At 30.9% G+C, this 12,981-nt stretch overlaps 2 protein-coding genes across 2 annotated transcripts in view; one reads left to right on the top strand and one right to left on the bottom strand.

The window, feature by feature from the left end:
* LOC129952244 (uncharacterized) overlaps window positions 1–12,981 on the bottom strand; it is a 29,090-nt gene that overhangs the window by 992 nt on the left and 15,117 nt on the right. The window contains exon 2 of the mRNA XM_056064741.1: window positions 227–419. Within this exon, the coding sequence (XP_055920716.1) occupies window positions 227–406 (180 nt within the window). The 5' untranslated portion in view covers window positions 407–419. The remainder of the gene's footprint in view (window positions 1–226; window positions 420–12,981) is intronic.
* LOC129950782 (uncharacterized) lies at window positions 11,085–12,839 on the top strand. The gene has a single exon (XM_056062700.1). The coding sequence runs from the start codon at window positions 11,085–11,087 to the stop codon at window positions 12,837–12,839; it is 1,755 nt and encodes a 584-aa protein (XP_055918675.1).

Genomic DNA, 12,981 nt, shown 5'->3' with positions numbered 1-12,981 from the left:
GTTGAGGTGGTCTTTGAAATTGTGTTGTCTGTTGTTGTTGGTAACGTTGTTGTGTTTGTTGTTGAATGGGTCTTCCATTGAAAACCGTTGGTGATGTTGTACTCTGAACTCTTCCATATGCTTGTGATTCGTATTTTGTGGTTTGTTTTGGTATGTAAGTTGTTAGTGGGGGAAGTGAGGGAATTGGCGGTAACTTCAAACGTGTTTGACGTGTACTTGTGTCTACCTTTTGTCCATATGGAATGCTAGAATATTGTCCTGTGGAACGCACTGAAGAAAATGATGTCGGGTTAAAGGGTCTGATCGGGTTGTCATAGAAATAACCTGTTGTTACTGCTGAATTTATGGTTCCAATAATACAGAACATCAAACTAATGACAAATAATGAGACTCGTAATTTTGCCATTATTAATTTTTATCTGTAAAGAAAGAAGAACAGAAAAAAGAATCGAGGTTAATTAAGAAATTATATAAATAAAAGCCTATTTTCCTTAAAATTCTATTAAAATGACACATTTATCTTTCAAACAACACTTTAACTGTCATTAGATGGAACTTTTGACATCTGTCATTATTTTAACACCCGGAAAACATATTTAAATTGCCAAAAATATCTCCTGACACATTCATACACCTACTGCTTTCTTTACAAGTCTAGTTCCTTAACTAACGATCAATCGAATCCAACTAAGTAACTTAAAGTTAGATGAATCAATTAGCACCTTGACACACCACAAAGCTCACAATGCGATCAAGTCTAATCCCCGTATACTTAGTTTTTGTATGGCCAAATAATGCTCAAGCCCTGCCCACACGCTAAATAAAGTCCCCATCCAGCGAAGCATGAAATCTGACCCAAAGATCATCAAATCCTAGTGGAAAAATTTGAAGTCAGCTAAAATCCACCCAGGCGGAAAATTATTCATTAGCACATAGAGTCATTGAGTTTATACAGTGTCATGATGTGGCGCGAGGACGTAGGCGTCGTAGCCGGTACGTCGTCGTTGCCGGCAGTTGAAGTCCAAAAAATTATAAGACTACCAGACAGAGTGACGCTTGACTTTACTTGAGCTGTGAGAAATACGAAACAATCAGATAACTTATAAAAGATCACTGCGCGGAATCTGTTTAACTCTGCTACTGCTGAATAACAATCAAGATCAGTAAGACTGCAGTTGATGTTGTTGTTGAAGCAAGAGTAACAACTGCAAAAATATATTGCAGCAGTAGCCGCAGGAGCCCCAGAACAAAGGTACACGGATAATGCAACGTACGTATAGTGGCAGTGGGTTGCAGTAGCATAGAAGCGAAAATGCGATTACGTGATTAAGATGGAGTATAATTTGTTGCAATGACACTTTGTTTGTCAGGTAAAAGTGTTAAGACTGGTAGACTTTGAGACAAAGAATAATGAACCACCAATCAACGCGAATGGCTTTTCTCGCCTACACTTAAGAGTTAAGAGCATTTGTGAAGTAGTCTTTTAAGATGTCGTTTGAGTTTCTTTAAATGCCAAACATTTTCTGTAGATGTTAAATTACCATCAAGGATTCGAAGATAACAAGTTAAAGTTTATAATCGTAAAGAAAAGGCTCCTTGTATTTTTGCATTACTACAAACCATGAACATAGCGATTTTTAATGATTTCCAATAAGATCTCCATTAAGATAATTGCTTTAAAGAAACTTAATGATCTTTTCAAAATTTCTCAAACCTTGGGTTTCAGAATGATAAATCGTTGTTGTGTTCAAAATTATTGACCAAACATGAAACACTTTCGGAGAGTTTAGAAAATTTTGCAAATTTAGTTTGAGAATCATAATTCTATTTCAAATCCGTAATGCACTAATATTGTTTAGCGATGAAGCTTACTTTTAAAGAAAATAAATAAAGAAAATTGCTGTATTAAGAATGATAACCATCTACAAAAACTGACTGTTTGTTGAGCAATAATTGGTTGGTACTTCTTTCAAAACGAAGTCGCTAGTCGTTGTTGTCGATATACTGCCAAAAATGTTGATAAAGTCATTAAAAGTTGGACCTCCATATAAGAACCTGAAATCACTAATATTTTCCGATATTTCAAAATTATTATTTTAAAAGTTATTAAGAGATCTATAAAAATAGACTATTAGCATTATACAAATATTTTTGAGAATTCTTAAAATAAAAGTCCAAGTCTTTCAACCACCCATTTGACACAAAGTTATGTTTTTACTAATATGGGTAACTTAAGAACTAATTTTATTCATGTTATTTTTGGATCATTTTTCTAAAAACTATTTTTCTAAAAACAACGAAAAAATCACAACCCAAAAATAAAATCGTGTTGTATTTTTTGCCTAAATGTCTTAAGCTCCTAATGTTTGCAGCAGTTTCTCTCCAAATATCAATGATCTTTTGCATTTAAAATAACACTAGTTAAATTATTTACCTAAACTACAACTTTTTTCAAAATAACTTTTAAGTAGATGTTTAGGAATTTAGAAATAAAAATTAATTTTTGTGTTCCTATCTAAATTTTGGGACCTTTTAAGAAGTTTTAAGTAAGCTCTTCACCAAAGTTCAGCTTTAATGCAATTTTTGAAGTAAATATTTAATTTGGTGTTATATATATCGAAATATGCAGACAGAACTTTCCAAAAATTGGGTTTTTTTTACTAAAGCTATTTTTAAAAAAAGGGAAAAATTTGGTTGGCCACAAATAAATGTTAAACCAATACATCTACCGACTTTAGTTGAATTCAATATTAAACACTTTGACGAGAAAAAACTAAAAAAAGGACTGATGCGACCCACACTGATAACTTCCCATCCCGTCTGTCGATTTGTCTTGCTTAAAAGATTGTAATTTTTCGTGTTGGGTTAAAAAAGTTGTTAGTTGAATTGAATTTTAAAATTACCAACAATATTTAAAAAAAAAAAACAATTAATTAACATAGATTTTTCTCAAAATGTTTTTGAATGTTGAAAACAATATTTCTTATAAGTTAAATTTAATTCGAAGCCATAATCTCGAAGTTTTGATAAGATGTTGGAGTCGAAAATCAATGTTTACCAACTTTTATTAATTTGTTTGTTTAGGTTTTTATTTTTTGTAAAAATAACTGTCAATTAGATTTTTCTTAAAATTTTACTGAATGTTGAAACCAATATTTCATATAAGTTGAAATAAGTTGGAAGCTTCAAATTTTTGAAAAGATATTTGAGTCGAAAATAAATTTTTACCAACTCGTATTATATTTTCTTTTAAGTTTTTATTTCTTGTAAGGAAACTATCAATTCGATTTTTTTTAAATGTTACTGAATGTTGACAACAATATTTTTTAAAAGATAAAAGTCGTTTCAAGCCAATATCTCGAAGTTTTGAAAAGATATTTGAGTCAAAAATCAATTTTTACCAACTTAATTTTTTTTTGGGTTTTTATTTTTTATAAAAAAAAACCGTTAATTGATTTTTTTCAAAAAATATGTTTGTTTGGTATCACGTTATAATATATTATATAAAGTTTAATTCAAGTCTTAAGCGTTTTTGGTTCGTAAGATATTTAGGGTTAACCAAAATTGTCACCGATTACAATATCCTACTTTTAGGATAGTGATATATTTTGTCTTATAAAAATTATTGTTTTTAGCATTTATTAAAATATAAGAAAAATCAAATTAAAAGTTTTATTTTTTTTATAAAAAATAAAAATTTTCACAAAATTAGTAAAAACTAAATATCTCAAAAATAAATTAAGGTATTAACTTTAAAATCAATTCATTTTATGCAAAACTTTGTTTTTTTTTTAATTTATTAATATTATATTTATTTAATAGAAATAAAAACTTTTAAAAAATGCTGCTTAAAATTATAAAAATTAGTTTTCGACGGAACAAAAAAGATATTTAAATCAGACTTATTTTTTCAACTGCATTGTTGATTACCAATAATTTAGCTTTTTAGAAAAATTTGATTTTTACAAAAACAAAAAAATAAACTTATAAAAAAAAGGTTTTGACTCAAGTATTATGAGAACAAAGAAAGATATTGACTTAAAATTGTATTTTTCTCACACTAAATTTTGTTATAATTATTTTGTTAAACTTTTGTTATCAGTGTGGACCGCATCTTAGCCACTTTTCTCAAAAAATTGATTGTAATATTTTTTACACTAAAAATATAAAAAAATATAATTTAGGACCATTTTTATTGTTTTATGTAAATTTGCTGAAATTAATATGCTCTAAAATTAAATATGGAAATATTTACATATGTAGGAAAATTGAACATCCATTTTGGTATTTCTCTAACTATTGATTAATTGTTTTTTGTTTATTATTTGCTTTCCCTGCCTTTCTATGCAAGGTTGCGACTTTTAACCAATTCTATTGGTATTCTAGAAACTCTTTATTATTTTTTAAAACAATTATTATTCAACAAAACAACACACGCTCAGCATTTTTATCAACTTTAAAATGTTTAACCTTAAATTTAAATTGTTATTTTTTAAGAGTTCCTAAAATATTCTTCACCGATGACAAGATTTTGGGTTCATTTTGGGACACCCTTTACATACAAATTAAAAACTCTTTACACTTACCAACACTTTGGAAAAATCTAACCTATGAGTGACCAATCCTCTTTGTACTTATTGACAAAATGTATCAATAGTGAGTTCATTTTGCTGTTTCCCGAAAAGCACGCTTAAAATTATTTGTATCTATTAAAAAGTGTGGAAGGGAATACAAAACCGATCAAATCTTAAAAAAGGAAGCTCAATTGCATAGCAAAAATCAGACCCCAAGTTGCAACGTGCTCTTAAAATTTCGAACTGATATTGGTAAAGAATTTTGGGACATTTAAAAATTGAAAGAAATACTTCTTCACGAACCCAATCTTTATTTGCTTTATATACAATATCATAGTTTTTTGGAAAGACTTTGTATAAATAATGTGGCAACATCGCGCTTCATTAGCAAACACCCGTCAATCTGAAATGATTCATTTTAAACTTGAACTGTGATTTCGTTAAGTTTGACCTATGGCACGACTTTGGTGTAATTACTTCCGATGTGGTTTTTTTCTGCATATAAACTAATGCATCAAATACCATTCATATAATTAAATAGGTATTAAAAGCCTTGTGATGCGGTGGGGATGTTGATATTCATTCAGATCCATTTTTTATCTCGATCGCCACCACAGATTGCTTCAGATTTTCCAAGGCTTTAGTGAAGAAATTTTCCAAGCACTTAAAATGTCTTCTAAAAGCCCTGAGTTGTCATCCAATAGCTCACAAAAAAAAAACAAGAGCTCCCTGCAATGTTTCTTTTAACTTAAAAGCTTAAAAAAAGACAAGTTATTTCTCTGAGCTCATTGAAGTGGAAAGTGCTAATAATTTGTGTTGTTTACAAAATATTAAGTAACCTAAAAGAGTCAAGGTAATACAGAAGTTCAATTTTTCTAATCAAAACATTTTTATCATAAAAACAAAATCTTACAAATGTACAAACATCGGAGCCGAAAACTAAAAAAAAAAAACAAAACTATATAGATACACCAATTTATTACCATAACCCCAATTAATCAAAATTGAATCAATATTTTGTGTTCAACTATTAATAAAGGCGAGACAGCAATCAGTTAGCGGTCATTATATTTTCATATTCATTCATTCACTATTAAAATAGTAGATTTTGTATTATTAGCGTATAAAGTCAAAGTGACTGCGCTGCGCGCTATACTGCTACTGTCCTACATTGCAATTTACATTTCATTCAAACGTTAAAGCTTAGATAGGTAAAAGAGCTACAAAACCACAACACAAAAATTGATTTCAATGCCAATGACACAAAGATAAATCATTTTTAACATCGTGCCACCGACCGACGACGACGACGCGACGCTACGCGACCGTTGCAGTGGAGCGTGGTTTGAAAAAATCACGTCTCTCTAAAAAGCGTGCAGAAAATTGTAGCTCTTCTATAGGTACCTACTAGTAGTCGTATAGCAATGCATGCTTACAGTGCCATGAAGGTGCAACTTGTATGTTGCATGCACCTGCTAAGAAGCTGCGGCGTCGGCAGCAGTGGTTAAGCGGTGCGGCGGCACCATAAGCGTGCAATCATTGTCAGCGCATTATTTGTGGTGTTAACGGATATGAGTATATGGGAGTTATTCGTATGTTGCATGCGCGGTGCGACTCTCCCGCTGTGTGCTTGAGACCTTAACAATGCGAATTTGGTGATAAATATTTTGGGGTTTGGTCGAAGATGGAGGCAGTGAGATACCTTTCAGTTTCAATATGTTAATTAACACAATATTTTTGGGCCATGGATTATTATAGTTATATCGCCGCGAAGTGTTTTTCAAGCAGAGAGAGGTGTATTTTTGCATATACAAGAGTGCAACACGCCTTTTATTTGTCATTTTTTAGTTTTAAGTATGTTTGTTTTTTTAGTGAAGGTATTGACCTCCGAACTGCAGAAGTTGTCAACATGAATAGATACAAAAAGGTGTTTAACGATATACAAAAGAGAATGATTAACATAAATCAATGTTGTCGCCATCTGTTGGGAGTAAATTTATGTAAAATATAAGTAAGGTACCTAAGGTATTGATGATTTTTTAGAAAGTCTTTGACCTCTTCAACATAACAAAATGATTCCTGATATGATTCATTTTTGTTTTTGTTTTAGTCTTAATCACATTGAAGGCCACTAAGAGTGTTTTGGTTTTTTTTTTTCAACTTCTTCACACGAAAAACGAAGTGTTTTATTTTATTTTGTTTAAGTAGTTTTTGAAAATTAAATTTCAAGCATGGTTATACAAATTGATATATCTTTTTGATATTGTGTATATCGGCCTTAAGGCTTTTTGAATTTTATGTTTAGTGCAAAAATTGGATTTCATTTATCATTTCATTTTTCACTAAACAAAAGAATATTGCAAAAATGTGATCCATTCAAAATGTCATCATTGACATTTATAACATACTTAGGTTGGTATGTAATATAATGACTCAATTTCATCTGATCTTTAGAGACACAATGATTTATTCATCTCATTTGTATTCCAATTCATTTATCATTCGACATCCTATGCCATATGAATACCACTTAACTTACTCCTACTATTTACATACATAAATATTGTTTATACTCGTAGATTCGTCATAGCAAAAAGTGAAATAAGCATAAATCTATGAAGATATGTAAGTCACATTACGTTCAAAGCCTTTATAAACAGTTTTTCTCAAAGGTTAGTTAAATCCATATGTGTCAAAATTTAAAATAATGATTCTGGTTAAATTTTGATAGGAATTTATTATCAAATTGAAAATTTTGACATTTATCTCATTATTAAAAACTATCAATTCGTTGTTTCTTAAAATTAAACGAATATGTACAATATTTTATCCATGACTTCGAAATAATACGTTTTTGTATTATATTTTTTTTCAGTATTATTTTTTAGTTCGCAATTATATGAAAGCATTTTTGTTGGAAAATCTCAGAAAAATAAAGCATATAGTTCTTGACTTTTTGAATTATCTTTTAAGCTTACACATTTTTTTTAAATTACTTTAGTGCTGTATTATAAATAAATTAAGATCTAAACAGAACATTTCGAATTTCGATATTCAAATGATGTCAAAATTCAGGGCTCTTTTCGTGCTCTATAATCCACTTGGTTAAAAAAATCAAACTTTTTTAGATCCCAGCATTACGACAAGTTACCACGTAGTATTCTGACGTTTTTTTCTTAAAGTTTTACAATATATTAATCAGGGCCGGATTCAGAGGTATAGAGGCCACGGGTCAATAAAGGAGCGAAGGCCCCCTCGCCCCAAATATTTTCAAAGTAAAGTAAACCGTTTTGTTTTCACTCGAGTTTTAAAATAAAACAATTATTGTGAAACCAAGTAAATTCCTTTAGTATTGAACAAACACATATACATAAATATAAACGGAAAAAAGAATTATGTGAAATTAAATTTTAGGGCTAACGAACGCAACCTTTCGAGATTTTTTCGCCGAAAAATCGTTGATGATTTTGTTGAAATCCAGTTTTCGGAGTAAATCGCTTTCAATGCTCAGGAGAGAAAGCTTCAATAGACGGCTCGAACCTATTTTTATGATTTACATTTTAAAAATGAGCGCTCCCCAGTGCAATTTGTTACCATCACAATCAATTACATACTCAATGCAATTTCGAGGTCTAGAAATGTAGCTCTGAAAGTTTGATTTTCGAGAATTTGGTAGTCAAATAGTTCCGACGATTGATCTGTTCTATAGTCCTTTTCCTTTTTGTATGAGTCAATCAAAGACACACCAAATCATTACCAAGACTAGGCTGTAAATCATCGGAATACACTTTCACAAATGCCTCTGCTACCGCGTGCAAATTTTCAGCATCCATCTTCTTGATGTGATTCAGGAATCCAAATCTCGAACGTACAGCTTTATATAGGAATGCAATGATAGCTGGCCAATCACTGGGATGAAGGCGGATATTTAGTATTTTTCCTTGGGTGACAGATTTGCGTTTTGTGCTTTGCCGTAATCGAGCGAATTCAACCTCACATTTCTTGTTCTGGTGCGGGTGAGTGATTGTACATATTCACGAATGATTTCAATGATTCCAGTGCCTGCATTACCGGTTCAATAACCATTTTTGGGTCTTGCAACATCTTGTTTGTAGCGTTAAATTGCTCCAAGATATTGTTACGAAATGTTGCAAACAAAGCGGTTTCGAGACCACTCATCTTCTGTAGAAGGTGCGTTGCTTCATTCCTCACGGTGTCTTTTTGCTCTTTTTTGTAAGATATGCTGGTTAGAGCTTCTTCGATTTCATAAACAGCAATCAATTTATGTGTACATATATATAAGAAAAAACAAAATTGTTGGGATGTGAAATCCTATACCCAACCTCCGAGGTTGCGGGAAAGCACCCACCCCACGCAGTGATTGGGGTCCTCCCTCAAGAAGGGTAGTGAATTGAAAGTGCATCCTATCAGGCCATTTGAGATTTTAATATTTCACTGATTTGAGTGAACAAATATAGATCAATGATTTCTGTTATTTCAGATTAATATAGGTCAATAATCATGTATTTACAAAGTACTGTAGGTAAAGGTAAAAAAGCAAAAAAAAACTATCAAAGGAAGAGATGTTTACTTGTTTTCACTAGTTCGAATTTGAAACAAACTTTTTTGGAAGTCTCTATTGTAGGGCCCCCTGTTTGTGGAGGCCCGGGGATTCCGCCCCGGTTGCCCTACTTTCAATCCGGCCATGTATTTATAGCAACATTTTGTGAAAACAAACAAACTTGAGTGGAAAAATATTTTTTATCAGTTTTTTGTTATCTGTTTTAAAAAAGTTGTCAATCGCATTTTTCGCATATGGTAAAATAATTTAATTTTTAGTCGAAAACCAATTTTTAGCAATTCCAACAACGTTTTTTAAAAGTTTTTATTAGGGATCAAAAAAATATCGATAGGATCTAATTAAAAACATTATCTTACGTTAATAATAACATTTTTCGTAAAATTAAATAATTTGTAAGTCAATACCTTCATCTATTCTCCCAAAATTCGAATCGAGCTTCAGTTTCTACTATTTTGCGTAGAATTTTTTGAATATTCTTGTTTTAAGTACAAAAATCTTACAGTTTCATTCGTTTAAAAATTTTGACCAAAAAATAAATATTTTATATAAGAAAAAAGTAGTTTGAAAGCAATATCTTGTTGTTGCCAACATAAAGTATTATGTTTTTAAAGTTTTTATTTTTTGTAAGAAAATGTTGCTTCGATTTTTTTTCAAAATTTTACTGGATTATCATTTATCATTTTTTTTCGCATAATATTTGAGGTGACAAATATTTTTGTTCAGTTTTATAGAATTATAAAAAAAAACGTTTCGTAATTTTTTTTTTCAAATTTATACCAATTTGATATTACGTCACGTTGAAGTCGATATTTCTACGGTGGCTTGAGATGTGACCGACAAAAACAGGAAATGCGAAACACATCTTATGAAAACTCGTATTTTTCAAGTTGAATGTCGTAAACTGGAAAACGAATTTTTAAATCAAATAATGCTTCGTTTTTTTGTATGTTTAGACTTTACTTGTTTTGGACGTTGGCAACCCTAAATAGAAATTATTTGTTTCCATACAAAAACTAATTTTTTTGGGATATTTCAACAAATTTGAATTCATTCTGGTGTTTAAAAAGTATTAACACTTTCAACTATGTAAGTCTTCCATACAAAAACTAATTTTTTCGGGATATTTTAACAAATTTGAATTCACTCTGGTGTTTAAAAAGTATTAACACTTTCAACTATGTAACTGGTCGTTTCAATAGTCAATGCAAATTATACAAACAAAATTGATTTGCTTCGAAAAAATCCTACAAAGATGATGTTTTGTAAAAAGCTCTAAAATCTCCTGAAGTTACCCGTGGCATGATGGTTACTGTGTTGGACTGTTTTAACTTAGAGTGTCCGTATGGGACCAGTAAGTTAGTTGTAAGTGACTGTTGCGTCACCTAATTTTGTTTTTAAAATCTCATTAAAATCCTTATATTTTATAGGTGGGAATTATTCCGGTTAAAACTTTTAAGTTAAGACTTTTAAAAATCGCAAAAAAGGCAAACAATGAGACTTAAAAGAATTATTGTTAATATTTTGATTTAATTTTATGAAAGTCAATTGAATAACTTCTTAGACAAAAATATGTTGCATGGAGTTTAAAATAATGAACTTTGAAACTGCCATTTCACGCACAATTTTGTCAGACTTTTCATTAGTTAAAGTATTAACAACAACCTGCAATTTGTTCACCCATTTCCTACCAAAGGTATAATCTGTATTGAATTTCCGCAATACGGCTGCTATTTCCTATTTCGATAATTTTATTAAAAGGATTAATTTTTTAAAGCCACTTATTAAATCTAGATGAGCTTTTATAGAAATCAAATCGTAATATGTTTTTACAAATGAAAACGGTTTGTTTAAATGTATTTCCGTCTCCAAGCTGAAAGGTTTTATCTAAAAAAGTACGCTTATTTCTCTTATTATTATTTGCTTTAAAAATGTGCTTTTTCAAACTTCTTCTCCTGTCAATTCAGCTTGGATCTGTTAATGGAATTAACATTGGCTTCAATAATCTCATTGAAAAAGTTTACATTGAAAGTAATTCAGCTACGTTGGCTTTTGTTGGATTTGATGAGGAGTTCCTTGGAAAATTTATGAGAATTAATAGCAACAAACCAATATTGAATTTTCAAACCTCCACGAATTTAGATGAAACTATTAATAGAAACACTATTTTGATAGTCAAAGAAGAAAAAGATACAAACTCCTTATTTGCTTTATTTCATCGTGTAATTCAAAAACTTAAAGTTCGTAAATGTGTCATTGTTTTGACAGAAAATTCTGAATCTCTTCAAAATCACTTTGAATTTTTTTGGGAGCAAAAATTTAAAAGAATTTTTGGTTTCTGCAAAAATATTTCGTATGCTTATCTCAACTATGCTGACGACCCCATGCAACAGATATCCCTGAGAAAAGACCGTCCACTTCCCAATGCAATGACGAACTTAAATGGTTTTCCAGTACGAACAACAGTTCAAAAAGATATTCCAAGAAGTTTTTGGTATCATGATAAAAAAGGACGACGAAAAATTGGAGGATATTCCGGACAGATATTTGCAAATTTCATCATCAAACACAATGCCACCTATGAAGAAGTAATCCTTGAGAATTCAGATAAGTTGATTTTGGGAGCAGTCATTTATGCCAGTAAAAACGGTGATGTTGACATATCAACGAATATATTTTCTCCAGTTCCGGAATGTGATTTAAGTTATCCTTTGAAGTTCAACGTGTATTGTGTAATGGTGCCGTGGAATCGTAATGTAAATTCTCACCAATACTTCATACGGCCGTTTTCTCCAATGCTCTGGCTATGTCTTTTGATCACTTCAATTTATATTTCCTTGATGGACTACTTGAAGGACTTCTATTCGAGTTATGAAGCTGATTTATGGCAAAGTTTTAGTGAAACATTTATGAGGGTTGGCAATATGCCCACAAGGATCCCTACCACCGCGTATCGTTTTCATTCTCAGGTTCTGATATTTTCATTCATTTTCGGAAACTACTACCTCGACTATTTCACATCATTCCTGACAGCGTTCATCAAAGTCAAACAATACGAAACATTCAAGGATTTATACGACAATAATATAAGCCTCATGCTGCCCTATTACGAAGTCAATTATCTACAAATCATCCATCCAGAACTACGAGATGACACCTATTTCCACAAGATCCTCTATCCAGTCGACTATCTGAGTTATATTGAAAACTTGAACTCAATGCGTAACACCAAACATGCTTACACCGTTTCACGTGATAGAGGTCAATTCTTGATTCGATTGCAAGCTTTCTTTGAAGAACCCTTATTTCGAACAGTTCAAATTTCCTCGGAATATTTTCAAAATTTTGTTCTAGAACCACATTCACATTTTAAGGAGATTTTAAATGATTTTATTGTGAGGAGTTTTGAAACAGGATTGATAATGAAATGGGAGATTGATACAATTGCACAGGCGATAAGTGTTGGTTTTCAATCGGAATTGAGACAAAAAGTTATTAAACCAATATTGCATGTTCCCTTGACAATGAAACACTTGAGTTTTGCATTGATTTTTCTGATATGTGGATGGTTTTTGGGGGGAATTGTGTTGGTTTGTGAGACGATACCGAAAATTGGTTGGGCAGTTTTGAAGGAGAAATTGAATAATTTGAAACCTTCCTACAAAATCAACAATTCTAAGAATTAAATCAGTGTTTAGTCGAAATGTCGTGAAAATGTCCAGCAACTCTATTTGTATTGTTGTGTTTGGAAATAAAAATGCACAATTTAATGTTATAGTGTACTGTTTGTTATTTCTTGATCAAGTGGTAATAAAGCTGAATATCAAA

This window comes from Eupeodes corollae, chromosome 3 (genome assembly GCF_945859685.1).
Source record: "Eupeodes corollae chromosome 3, idEupCoro1.1, whole genome shotgun sequence".
Taxonomy (NCBI): domain Eukaryota; kingdom Metazoa; phylum Arthropoda; class Insecta; order Diptera; family Syrphidae; genus Eupeodes; species Eupeodes corollae.
The sequence above is the reverse complement of the archived record's forward strand: the minus strand, read 5'-3'. Positions and strand labels throughout refer to the sequence as shown.

Coding starts and splice junctions, on each gene's coding strand:
- LOC129950782 (XM_056062700.1), top strand. CDS start 11,085: ATGTGCTTTTTCAAACTTCTTCTCCTGTCAATTCAGCTTGGATCTGTT.